Source organism: Staurois parvus, unplaced genomic scaffold, assembly GCF_062004578.1.
Source record: "Staurois parvus isolate SC_StPar_1 unplaced genomic scaffold, SC_StPar_1.0 ptg000619l, whole genome shotgun sequence".
Classification (NCBI taxonomy): domain Eukaryota; kingdom Metazoa; phylum Chordata; class Amphibia; order Anura; family Ranidae; genus Staurois; species Staurois parvus.
The window spans coordinates 900,792-914,493 of NW_028318415.1; the positions used below are offsets into that span (position 1 = coordinate 900,792).

A 13,702-nucleotide genomic window follows, 5' to 3' on the forward strand; every position below is an offset into this window, starting at 1 on the left:
TTCATGAATCAACATTTATGCTGCGACAGGTATATTAACTGTGGCCTATTAGCACTTTTAGACTAAAGTGCTTATCTATATTCTCAAAGTTGTGGCTGTGTATGGGACATCAGTATACATGTGTAGCACTTAGGAGTCCCTGAGTTTTGGGTTCCCCTAAAGCTCTACACAGCCAGACAACATGCATTTTTCCACATTTTACATTCAGAGTCAGTAAACAGTCCTTTAGCTTGGTTTTGTGATTTTATTAAGGGGTCAAGAACTTGGATGTGGTCTAGGGGTATATGGGATGCCAAAGGGAACTGTAGACCTTAGGACAACTTTTGAACAAATATGTACAAAAAATATAGCTAGATATAGTATCTCTTTAAGAGCATTAACAGCTCTTTGGTGTACCTCCTCAGACCCCAGATAAATCCTCCTCTTCATCCAGCTTTCTGAGGGTATCCCTGGGCAAGGGGGCCCAAAAAGCTGTAGATTTAGAACAGTCCTGGATGAAGACTAGTTGGGTATTGCACCTGACCGCCCTCTCTCCTTATCTGGCGCAGGGTGTAGGAGTACTTGCTCTGTCTTTCCCTGTTTGCTTGGTGGGTTGGGGGCTGCCTTCAGGCCTTATGAGAGGCTGGCTTCTTCCCTGCTTCACAGGACATCCTCTCAAGGAGAAGATGGGTCAGAAGAGATCCTCCCTTCTAGAATCGTGCCAGGGATCCCACCCAGGCTCCTCATTCCAACCTTCCTCTCAGTCCATCTTCCACTTGACTCCCCACTCTCCCCAGGTTCTGCCACTTTTGAAGGTTGCCCTGGTCACCATGACCAGCCTCCTGCCTGGGAATTAGCCAGTGTTCCTTAAACATGCAAATCTAGTGCTCCTCCACCAAGCTCTCAGGTTTCTGAAGAGGTAGGAGGGCTCCAAAAGCCCTGACCTCTTAGAGCTTCCCAGCCTGTCCTGACTTAACCTCACTCCCCAGGCTGACTGATCCCCAGGCTGCTGCTCAGCCTTTGTCTGAAAAAAAACTGTCCATCTAACCTGGAAGGTGTTACATATTGCCCCCAAGTGATAGGTGTAATCTATTCAAGGGTGCACCCTAATATAGGATTCTGATAGTACTTAGCACATTAAAGCCTTCTTAGATAAGAAGGTATTCACATATCTCATTCCATTACATAGCCCCAAAGTATGAGGATTATTTCTCATTTCAGGACCAGGGGCAGAGCCATGCAAATCGTTCCTTTTCATACCATCATCCAGCACCCCTGGTGTATAGTGTAATTATAGCCTAATATTATAGAGCTTTTTTATTTCAAACTGCATTCAACTGTTTCTGGGTTTTTTGCCCACCATCAGTGCAGTGTATGGAAACTATGGCATCTATGAAGTAGGATTTGGTACCCTCCAAGTCCGTACAGATTATGGGGTTTAAAAAATCAAAAAGCCCTCCAACCAAATCAGTGTATAGCACAGTAAAATCTGCTTAGAAGATAAGGTATTCACATGTCTTCTGTTCTAAGAAGGCTTTAATGTGCTATGGTACAAGAAATGGCCACTGCCCAAGTCTATAACTGGCCTTCACAGTAAGGAGCCAGCCAGCCTGCAAACAAACCGAATTAACCTGTCTAACAGTATGCCTTAAAAACAGGGGTTTAGTTAACACACATTTGCAAATACATGCGTAAGCCACAGAGCCTCATCATGGCACCCCGGTATTCTGTAGTTCCTAACTTTACAATTTCAAGAGCCCCCATAGTAGAGGCACATGTATTTAATGGATAGACCAAGGGCAGGTGGACCTAAGGGAGCCCACCTGTCAGGGATCCCCTCGATCCCCGCCGTGATGGTCCCGGCGCAGGCGCAGTGCACCGCCCTGCGCATGCGCAGTAGAAGCCGCGGCCGCCCGCTGGGCACCAATGGCAGAGCAGGGCGGGATATTTAAATGTCCCTGAGCTGTCATTCAGTGCCTTCTGGTCCTACCTGTATCCTGCGAATCTGAACCTGTGCCTAGTAAGTTATTTGACCCGGATTGCTCTTGACCTCCTGATTTCTCCTGCCCAGACCCTTGCTTTGCCTAACCTCTTTCCTGAATGCCCCTCATTAGATCTGACCTGCTGTTGCTGACCTGGCGTGTGACCCGGCGATTCTCTGTCCGCTCCCTTGTACCATACCGTCCTCTACGTTACCAACTCAGCCCGTCTGACTTCGCACTTGCTCAGCCATCCATCCATCCATCCCATCGGGGTCACCCGACCTCCTCACATCTGGCTCTCCCTGGTTGGAGCCCCTGGCGAACACTCCTACCACTGACAGGTGTGCTCAGTAGTGGCGACCTGGTCCCGGGGTACTCCAAGTCCATCCCTACCATCAGGGGCTCTGGTGAACAAGTACCCTGGGGCTTAGACTCCGCGCTGTGGGCACGCCTGACCAGTGGAGTGCTAGTGGTGCCGCTCGGCGGTCCCTCACACCACCCTCCTTAAAGGTACACGAGCGCACTGGACACCCAGCATGTAGCACAATGGCAGCTAGGGTGTCCAGTGCGTCCCCTCAAACAACAATTCAATAGTACAAGAAATGGCCACTGCCCCAGTCTGTAACTGGCCTTCACAGCAAGGAGCACATGGAAGGATGACGCATGTCAAACAACAAAAAAGAAAAATTCCCAGCTCTACCTTGCCAGCCAGCCTGCAAACAAACTGAATTAACCTGTCTAACAGTATGCGTTAAAAACAGGGTTTTAGTTAGCACACATTTGCAAATACATGCGTAAGCCACAGAGCCTCGTCCCGGCACCCCAGTATTCTGTAGTTCCTGATGCTACAATTTTAAGACCCCCCATAGTAGAGGCACATGTATTTAATGGATAGACTAAGGGCAGGTGGACCTGAGGGCGTCCATCCCTCCTTAAAGGTGCAGGAGCGCACTGGACACCCAGCATAGTGGGGTGCCGTGACGAGGCCGTGCCGTGGCTTACCTCCTGTATAGTAGTGGGGTTGAATGCGGGAAGTAGCGATTGTCCCTGTGGATGTGGAGTGTCAAATAGGGGAGGTATCTGCGCATCAGAGATCTCCTCACAATTTGTATCGATTTTCCTTTTGAAGCGATTGGCAATCTCCTGAGCAGTGAGTGAGTTAGTGGTTGGAGGCAGTGAAGGATAAAGAAGACCTTGAGCTTGAAGGTAGAGAAGTGTTGACGGGGACTGGATGAGCAGGTGTTAATGAGAGTAATGAAATGGGTCTGCTTGGCAGTGTGGAGGCAGGAATAGTATTTCTGGAGGGCAGATTCATATTGGTTGAAGTCTTTCTGAGACTCAGTCTTAGGCCACAGACACACAAGAGCTCAGCTATGTTTTCTGAGACCTCTGGTGTCATCTGTTTGCCAAGGTTGTAGGGATTGGGGCCTGATTGTGTATGTAGTGAGGGGGTGAGCTTGTCTAGGAAGGATGAGAGTGAACTGTTGTAGACAGAAGTGGCTAGATCTGGGCAGGACAGGGATGATATTTTTGTCATAGAGGTGGTCAGTAGCAGAGTAGAGAAGAGAAGGGTTGAGGTGGCTAAGGTTTCTACGGGTAACTGTTAGGTGGCTGGAGGGAGAGGAGGTGGGAGAAAAGGAGAGAGTGAAGCTAATAAGGTGGTGATCAGAGAGTGTGAGAGGGTTGTTGGAGAGGTTGCATGGAGTACAAGGAAGAAGATAGAAGTGTTGCCATTGGAGTGAGTAGAAGCCTGTATCCATTGCTTCAGGCCAAAAGAGGTTTTTGCATTAAAAGGGATGTTGAAGTCACCGAGAATGATTGTGGGGATTTCAGAACAGAGAAAGAAGGGTAGCCAGGCAGAGAAGTCATCAAGGAAGGTAGATACCGGTCCAGAGGGCTGGTAGATCACAGCAATTCTTAGAGAAACAGGAGAGAATAGATGTATACAATGTGCCTCAAAAGAGGAGAGTGTCAGAGAGGGAGGTTGGTGAAGTACCTGATAGGTGCTCTGTGGGGCAAGGAGGATTCCTATTCCACCTTCCTTCCATCCACTGGGCCTGGGAGAGTGAGTCCAGAGAAGGCCACCATGGTAAAAGAAAGCAGGGGAAGCAGTGTCAGAATCATAAAGCCAGGTTTCAGTAATGGCAAGTAGGTTAAAGGAATTTGTGATAAAGAGGTCATGGAGGAAGGCGAGATTGTTACAGAGAGCACAGGAAAAGGGGAGGCTGGCTGGGAAGAAGAGGAATGGAGACTAAGTTCTGTGGATTGCGGCTACTGCCAGAGGGTGCAGGGTGATGGGAGCGTTGGGCACACTTAATTGATGGAGGCCCAGGGTTTGGGAATATATCTCCAGAGGTTAGGAGAAGCAGAAGGGTGGGGGAGGTAATATGGGAGTGCGATTTATATGAGGGGACATGCCTCAGCGTCCTGGAGGTTTTATAAGCATGTGGAGTTATAATTAGTAGGAGTTGGTGAGTGCAGTAATAGGGAGAAGACAGAAGGGAAGGTAATGTATGTAAACTGTGGAGTGGAGAAGAGGGATGAAGGAAAGAAACTTTCAGGGGAGCAGACACAACTGTCAGGAGGAGTGGTAGAAAATGCATGCTACAGAGTAGGAGAGCAGAATAGAGAGAGGGTCACCTGCAGACTGTTTGGTGCTTTTCAATGCAGTTTGCTATGTATGTTTGCTTCGTGCAATTGCTGAAGTGCAGAGTCTAAAGTGCAAATCACTTGTATAAAGAATCACGTCTAGAAAGAATCACAATCACAGCTAATCACATTAGTAAACATTGAATGAATAGTTTTTTATTCAGAAAAACTGGTTGTTTACAAATGTAAAATTCAGTTTTAAGCAATCACAGTATATACAAAAACAAAATCCTGATCACCTCCCTAAAGTAGTACAGTGTAACTATTGTAACACTCTTTTGTTCTGGTCACTGTATGTAAAAAAAATTATAAAAGAAAAGAAATGTAATAAAAAAGAATTTAACATTTGAAAAAACAATTACCAGTCAAACCAGTGTCCCTGATTACTGCCACACCAGTCATATGATGACACTGTACTGCACTAGTGATTATTTCTAATTTCTTAATTTTCCCAAAAATTGTGACAAAAAAATTACAACTTCAAAAAACTCGTCATGCCTCATTACTGCATGGGTCCCTATTGAGGATTTTTCTCACTTCCTGCCTGGAGAAACTATTGACAGTGAAAATGAATCTCTCTATTGGAGTCATAAACAGAAGTGAAAAAATGAAAAGGATTTATAATACTTCCCCACCCCTCAAAAAACGGTTGTAATTACTCTTTAAACTTGATGTAGAATTATATCTGCTGGCACAATCTTGTCCATGTGACTATCAATTTCAGAGCTAAGGGATTACCTAGGCTCCCATGGACCTAAAGGCTGGGTGAGCAAAAAAAGCCCAGCTTCTACTACAGTATCTATAGCTAGGTGGTCAAGTCATCTCAGATTTTCTACAAACATAAAAAAAAAAAAAGAATTGCCTCCCTTAGGGTACTTATAAGCTGCCAGCACTAAAAATATGTGATACCAAATTCCAAATAACTGTTAATATCTCACATTTTTGTTAAATTATTGTTTATTGTTTGTCATATATAGTTTACTGTTTAGTCACAAAAAAACATACATATATATTTTTAGGCATGATTATATATCAGCACTAACCACCAACTTGCATTTACTTTCTGCAGATACTCAAATTCTGGGAGAAGGTCAGGGCCTGCAAACACCAAGCTCTTTATCACCAGAATTCAAAGAAAAGATAGTGACAAGTCCAGCTCCAAGGATTAGATTTAACCCCACAGTTCCCAATATTGTTCTCTCAGAACACAAGGATGTCAAGATCAATTGCACCATTGTTGTGCCAAATCTAAACAGCGGAGAGCAAATAACGTGGTGGAAAGATGGAAATTCAATTCAACAATCTGACCGAATCTCTGTGCAGTCTTTTGAAATCCAAGATATAACGGTGACATCTATGGTATCTTCATACAGGTGAATGCTAAGCACTGTACATGTTTATTGGTTGAAAATGAGGATATAAAGAGTAAAGTGTCTTGTTGTTTTTAAGCAGGGCTGTAACTTTTAAAATTTGGTATGGGCAGAGCAGGGGCGGACTGACAACTCATGGGGCCCCCGGGCAATAGGAAATTATGGGGCCCCTGTGTCCTCCCCACACCAAAAAAAGCCTATGAAAGGTACCAGGGGCATCTCATGGGGCCCCCTACTGACCCTGGGCCCTCGGGCAGTGCCCGAGTGCCTAAATGGTCAGTCTGCCCTTGGGGCAGGGAGGCCAGATGAGCCCATGTCTGGCAGACACAGAGGATTTATCATGATATCCTGACTGGGACAAACAGAATTGACTTCTGGCGAGGTTTTTTTATTGAGTACCAAAAGCAGCCATTCTCAACCTTTCCAACACAGAGGAACCTTTGAAATAACTTTCCAGTCTCAGGGAACCCCTGCTAAAAATTACTATAACTAAAACTCACTATGCATTAGTGTGATGGTCAGTGGGAAGAATGCTCCTTACACTCCCTTACAGATAGCTAAAAATATCAATGGTGTCAGTGGGAATTTATCTGAGAAGCAGAAGTTGCTCATTGCTCAAGGAACCCCTAGCAACCTCTGGAGAAACCCTGGTTTAGAAACCCTGACCTAAAGACGTGAAGTTACACTACCATCTTGGCTATTGTCTGTGAAAGCCTCCTCAACCAAGCACTGTATTCTTAGAGGGTTGGGGTAACATGTTACATGTGTCTTATACCTAGAAGAAGGAGAGGGTAACTCCTATACTATATAGTGGGAGGAGCATCACAGTTCTTTAGTTTAGGTCTTTTTTATGGGTTTAATTTAAGGCACAGGGACACATACCTGCTGTAGTGAATGACAGGTCTTTGCTGTACATACACACGCCTGTACATCTACAGTTACAAAAGTGCACATACATACCAAACTCTGCAAAAAGGATGTTGTCAAAAATACATGTCTAGTAGTAAGAGGAAGGGTTAAAAATTCTGATATACTTTTTTACGGCTTTCTGTCTCTGTGGCAACCACTCCTTCAATTTTTTGTATAGGCATCAAATGGACAGGAACTGATTAAATATCCCCCTAAAATAGTCATGGACAAAAATTAAAATTTGACAGATTATAACTCTTTTAAATTTTGATTTGTCATAAAATCTGTAATACTTTAAAATCCATGGCCAACGGCAGAAAATGGTGAGCCAGTACGCTGTTCCCAATTACTGTCAACAATATGGCTGTAAGGCCACCAAAATACCTGGCGATGAAGAGGTTAATGCATTTACAGCTGATAGCTGTAGCTGGTGGTAGAAGTTGCATGTATAATTCACAAATATTTGTATTCTTGTTTAATATTACCACGTGAGCTGGTGGAGCTATACATTTTATATTTTAGAATGCTTATATGAATATAAAGGCTTGATAACTGCACTGAATTAATTACCTATAAGAATGAACTTCATTTAAAATACTGTAAATACATAAGACTCCTTAATTAGCCACTAATTATTTTTTAATATTCTTATGTAAAGCATTACAGGCGTGATGCGATCTGATAATGGCACATACAACTGTAAATTAAGAATTGAGGATGAAGAAATAATTTCAGATCCTATCTACATTCAAGTGGAAGGTAAGGCCGTATGTCTGTGAATCTCCATGTTTTCATGTAAAAGAAAAATAGTCATGACAGTCTTGTAAAAAATCAGTAAAATCATATTGGGGACCAGCAAGTATAGCCATGTTCTGGTAAAAAGTTAATGAACAGTAAAAAAGAGATATTTCAATCAAATTTAGATATGAGGAGAATGGTCTTCCACATGGAAGAAAAATAGATTTGAAATATATTTAAAAAATATACTTCCCAAACATATTTACATATACTACAATTTTGGCCATATTCAATATATATATATATATATATACACACACTGCATTTTGAAATGTGTTCTTTATATATTACAAAATATCTGAAAAATATATTTGTAAATATTTACATATATTTGTAAATGCATTCCAAAAAGTTTGATTTGTATTTTTAAAGACATACAGTATATTTGAAAATGTATTTTTAAGAATATTTTTCATAAATTGTGTAATAAAAACACATTTCAACATACAGTGTGTGTGTATGTATATATATATATATATATATATATATATATATATTGAATATATCCAAAATTGTAGTATTTCAAATATATGTCAATATATTTGGGAATATAATTTTTTAAATATATTTCAAATATAATTTTCTTCCATATGGGGTTGTACAGTGGTAAGACCTCCCTGCCTGATTTTTTCAACTCTCTGCTCACCTTCTAATCTTATTATACTTGCTCATGTTCCCACTTCTGATGTTGCATTTTTCATTCTAATTAAAAAAAAAAAACAGAAACAAATAACAGAATGATTGTTGCAACTGAAAATTAAAGTGCAGAGCTCTCACCACTAGAATACTTTAGAGACCTATTTTTAGTAGTGCAATCTGAAAAGAGGTCTATAATTGTACACAAACGTAGTATATGCAAACCAAAAGCTCCTTTTTTACCAAAATGTTAGAAAGAAATTGTAATTAGAGTTCTATAACTGGCTTATGCAGTTGAGTACTGTGCAACGTTTGTACTTCGTAAATAATGTACATAGTTTACTATACCTGCATTTACTACAAATATAATTTGTGGCTGGACTGACATTTTAGTCATAGTAGACACCTGACATTTTTTATTACCTTTCATTTAGGACTTCCACATTTCATTCAACAGCCAGAGAGGTTAAATGTCTTTAGAAACACTCCATTCAATCTCACCTGTGAGGCTGTTGGCCCCCCAGAACCTGTCGAAATTTATTGGTTCCGTAACAGCAGAAAAATCAATGATATTCCCGAAGTGTCACCAGCAGTTCTTAGTGTGTTGGGTAAGTCATTATTGCACTAGTACATTTACATTATGGCAAGAGTGTGATGGCAACCAATTTAAACTTGGATTATTAAAAACCATATACTTATTCTTCATCTTGTAAACTTAATGGGCACCTTTAATTTCCCCAGCCATGTACAAATAGTAGTATTATTATTATACAGGATTTATATAGCGCCAACAGTTTGCTCAGCGCTTTACAATATAACGGGAGACAATAAAGCAACAATACAGTTCAGTATTACAGTTCTGCTCCTTGGAGTTTACAATCTAGAAGATTCTAGATACAATTCTAGATACAATCTAGTATCCTTAAGTCTGCCCCATCAACTGTTTCAAAAGCACTTCTCCCTTCCTAAAAACATGTATCCAACATGATTAAACAGTGTTGTTACTTACAACTTTTAACTTACTAATGGGCTAAAAACTAATTTCATTGTCTAACTACCCCTCCTGGCTGCTGATATATGCAGAGACCAGTGAGGAATGACTGTCATTGAGAAGGTGTCTGGACTGTGCTTGTTTTGGTTGACAGGCTGGGTCCACCTTATCAGAGACAACTGGGGACACGAGGCTGGGAATAACTGAGTTTCATGGGTTATACTTTAGCAGAGTTTTTGTTCACTGATGATTATGGATTGTTAAATTGTTTGTAAGCTGAATTGTTTGTATATGGCCGTGGTTTCTGTAATCATTGGAAAAGCAAATTAACTTTGCTGGTCATTCTTGTAAGGGGCACCCCCTAGCGCCTATGTTGTTAACCCAGTTCTCAGACCTAAAGAGGGCCTGTCAAGGTCCTACCTTTTCCCTGAGGTTATGTTACTCCATGTGCTGGCGTCCATCTTGGATTCTGCTGTGCATGGTGGGAATCCTTTTATGCCTTCAGGTCTCTGAGGTCCACCTCCCAGAGGGGCGTGGCTGATGACATATAAGCCTGTGGCCCGCACATGCTCTTTGCACTTGTGTCTTGTGTCTTTGTGTTGCTATTACTCTGTTCTGACTCTCGTGACTCTCCTGGTATCTGATTCGGCTTGTGACTTGACTATTCTTTGTATTCTCCTTTGATCTGACCCTCTGTTGCTGAACCCGGCTCGTGACCTGTGATTCTCGTCTGCTGTCCTGTACTGTTTTGTCCTGTTGTTGTTGACCCCGGCCTGTCTGACTACTCTTTTGTCTCTTCCACCAGCTACACGCCATTGGCGGCGGCCATTACCGCAGCTGAGGTGTCTCAGGGGCCGCGACCTGGTTCCTGGCTGCGTCAAGTCCATCCCCACCATCAGGGGCCCTGGTGAAGGGCAGCCTGGGACTTAGACTCCGCGCCCTGAGGGACTTCGGTCTGTGGGTGGTGGTTGTCGTCAGCCAGTGCGTTACATTGTTAGGCCTGCCTGTCCGTTCCTCGGCTCCTGCCCTGACAGGGCCCCATGTATATCACAGCTTTTTAGGGGCAGCAGGTTAAGCCCCAGCACCATTTTCAAAGTATAAGCACTTTATTGGTTCCACTTCTCATGCCACAGGCCTGGATAGGAGTCTTCGGAACTTGTAAGTATAGAGGCTTCATGATAATGTGATTACAGGCAAGGTTCTTAGGAGGTCACCACACATATCTGAGATCAGTGAAACATAGGTGCCCACGCATCACATCTGGTGGAGGAACCTTTCGATCACCACCACTCCTATCCTGAACAGGCTGCCCCATATGACAACGCTTGTGAGCAACATGCTGTCCCATACCTAGATGCACCGGGTATTTTTTACTGTTGGAAGCTTTCATAGTATGAGCTACTTATGGGGCCACCATTAAAGTAAACTTGTTTTTTTTTGCCCTTCATTTGCAAAGCACACTTTCTTTAAAATATATGCACTTGTAATGGCCCTAAAAAGTAATATTTTCCTATTTATTTATCAATAATAAAGAAACCTTTGTATTCACAAATTAAATGAAAGATGCAGCTGTAGGGTTTGGCTTGTCTTTGGTGTAGCAAGCTACTTGTTTTAATGCTCATGTCAATGCATCCATAAAAACATTTTTAATTCTTCCCAGATGTAATATATTTAGTGCCATAATAGATGAGAATGAGCTGAACCACATCCCTCTGTTTCACATTCATGAAATCACTCTGGCCTGGCTAATAACTTTAAATGCTATGTGTATACCTCGTGTAGGAACCTCATAAACCTGCCTAGTTCACTGCTGTGCAGTAATGAGTTATTTGACTTAGTGAGTGATGGCTTTAATTAAAATCACTTCTGTCTAAGACAAGCTCTAAAATAAACTAAAGGTTCTTGAAGTCTGTTGTGATTATTTGGGTGAAAGGCGATGCAGAGCTGCAAGTTGTGTTGTGTGACTTCAGAAGGCATAAAATAAATAAAATTGCACTTCTACAGTTACCAATTAACTTACATTATTACAGAACTCGAAAGACCTGGCAACCTACCCTGTAAAATAATTGCTAAGAGAATTCATGGAAAAAGTCGCTTACGAGTGACAGTCCATGCAATCGCCAAGGGTCGGATACGACTGAATCGATAGATAGATTACAGAACTCACCTCGTTGATGCAGGAAAGCAGATTATATTATGGCAGAAGAGGTTCAGTATTGGGAAATATAAATATATGCACTAGGGTGCTAAAAAATACTCATTAGAAGGGGCTATCTGGGAAGAATGGTGAAGGGGAAAGGTTTAGGGGTCCCTGTAGTTCACAGGCTTTGCAATATCATGCAATGTCAAACTGTAGCTAACAAAGATAGCAGAATACTCTCATGCATTAAAAGTGTAGCGCCACCCCGCGGGAACTGCTAGTTATGTCAGGTCTTCTGTTGCTGCCTTAGCCTTGATAAATGTCTCAACACTGATTAAGATTTACATCTTAATAGAGGTAGATTAGTAATTTTTCAATACCTTTGAGTCATCCTGAAATTAAACTTTGTAGCAAATATCAAAACATTTTGTTAAGTGGTGATCAGATAAGACAGTGAAACATTTAGCAGCATAAACGACACACTGAGGCTTCACTTGACATATTTAAAGTACTACCACAAACTCAAACCAGATCTGCCAAAATTGTAGCTCTCTTCACTAAATGAGCAGCAAAGGAACCAAAACAGGTACCAAACACAGCTGAGGGCTAGGTTGCTAACGGACTCTGAGAATGAGGGGGCTATGCCTTTGTAAAACAGAATTGGCAATGTACTGGCAGGTGAACTATGTACTTTAAATTTAGTGTTCTGCCAGCTACAAAGGGGCCCTTAAAACATTGGCATGCTTGTTGGTGTTGGATGTTCCTGCACTCTGTGGGATACTCTCAAGAATAATAAACTCTTCAGAACACAGAAGTGGGAGGGGCCAGGCAAAGAGTTATGGTTCTATGGCTTAGACCAGCAATGGGCAAACTACGGCCCGCGGGCCGTATATGGCCGGCGGACCTTTTAATCCGGCCAGCGGAGCGTGATACATTGGCTGTCAGGATGTGTGTAGGCGGGCAGCATGACGAACGTGAGGGGAGCTAGGCTCCTCTCACAGTCCGCCCTGAAGACCGGAACGGCGCGGGAACACGGCGAGAGGAACGCGCGGAGCAAAGGTAAGTGAATTGACACAGGGGGGACTTGGCTTACTACTTGGGGGGGGGGATAATACTATGGGGGATGAAATAATATGGGAAATGAATTACTATAGGGGGGATGAATTACTATAGGGGGGATGAATTACTATATGGGGGATGAATTACTATGGGGGATGAATTACTATATGGGGGATGAATTACTATGGCGGATGAATTACTATGGGGGATGAATTACTATATGGGGGATGAATTACTATGGGGGATGAATTACTATATGAGGGATGAATTACTATGGGGGATGAATTACTATATGGGGGATGAATTACTATGGGGGATGAATTACTATATGGGGGATGAATTACTATATGGGAGATGAATTACTATGGGGGATGAATTACTATATGGGGGATTAATTACTATGCTTACTATGGGGGAATATTACTATACTTACTATGGATGACACATACATATCATTCATCTACTCTTGGTCTGTTTCCTGGGTCCAATATATGAACCCATTGCGGCCCTCAAGTCAAAATGTTTGCCCACCCCTGGCTTAGACTCTGGCCAAGCAGGACTAGCGGTGCTCAAAAGTGGTCAATTGTGAAGTAATAGCAGAAGACAGAGGGTGATAAATCCTTCCAAAAGTTATGAACAAAGTCAACAAACATGTCAATAATGGGACAATGATCTGCTTACCAGCTTCTCCTGATCTGTTGCAGCAGGCTTTTTGGGATTGAGGGGGCCCTCCCTTTGGAGAGGTGTTGATTCCAGGTTGCTTCCTGTGATGATCTAATGAATGGGGCTGAATAGTGAACCCGGCTATATAGCAGTGGTCCTTCAGCATCTCTGGGGCAGCAGTATCAGGCAGATAATCTGGGTGTTGTGCTCTGGATCCCCGCTGGCATGAATGACGGGCCTCAGAACGGAATTTGACAACAGCAGCTAGCTGCCAACACTCTTTGTCTCAGTCCAGAGATCTGCAGGTAAGCAAACAGCTTTCTGAAGCTTACAGGTCCCACTGGTGATACAGCATACAGGTTCTATCTGGCCTCCTAAGTTCTCTCTCTCTCTCGTGGGTCCTCCCCATCTACACTCACTGGTGGCGATCTCTAAACTGTCCCCACTATTTCACAGGCTTTTATATTTGTATGTCCCCTCCAGGCACACAGGATCTTGTAGTTTCTTTGTCAGCAATGGTAATAGC

At 42.6% G+C, this 13,702-nt stretch overlaps 1 protein-coding gene across 3 annotated transcripts in view; it reads left to right on the forward strand.

Moving 5' to 3' along the window:
• The window catches only part of MERTK (MER proto-oncogene, tyrosine kinase), a 149,951-nt gene that overhangs the window by 22,697 nt on the left and 113,552 nt on the right, over positions 1-13,702 (forward strand). For all 3 annotated transcript variants that reach the window (XM_089693262.1, XM_089693260.1, XM_089693261.1), the window contains exons 2-4: positions 5,680-5,983; positions 7,548-7,648; positions 8,758-8,931. In XM_089693262.1, the coding sequence (XP_089549388.1) occupies positions 5,680-5,983; positions 7,548-7,648; positions 8,758-8,931 (579 nt within the window). The remainder of the gene's footprint in view (positions 1-5,679; positions 5,984-7,547; positions 7,649-8,757; positions 8,932-13,702) is intronic.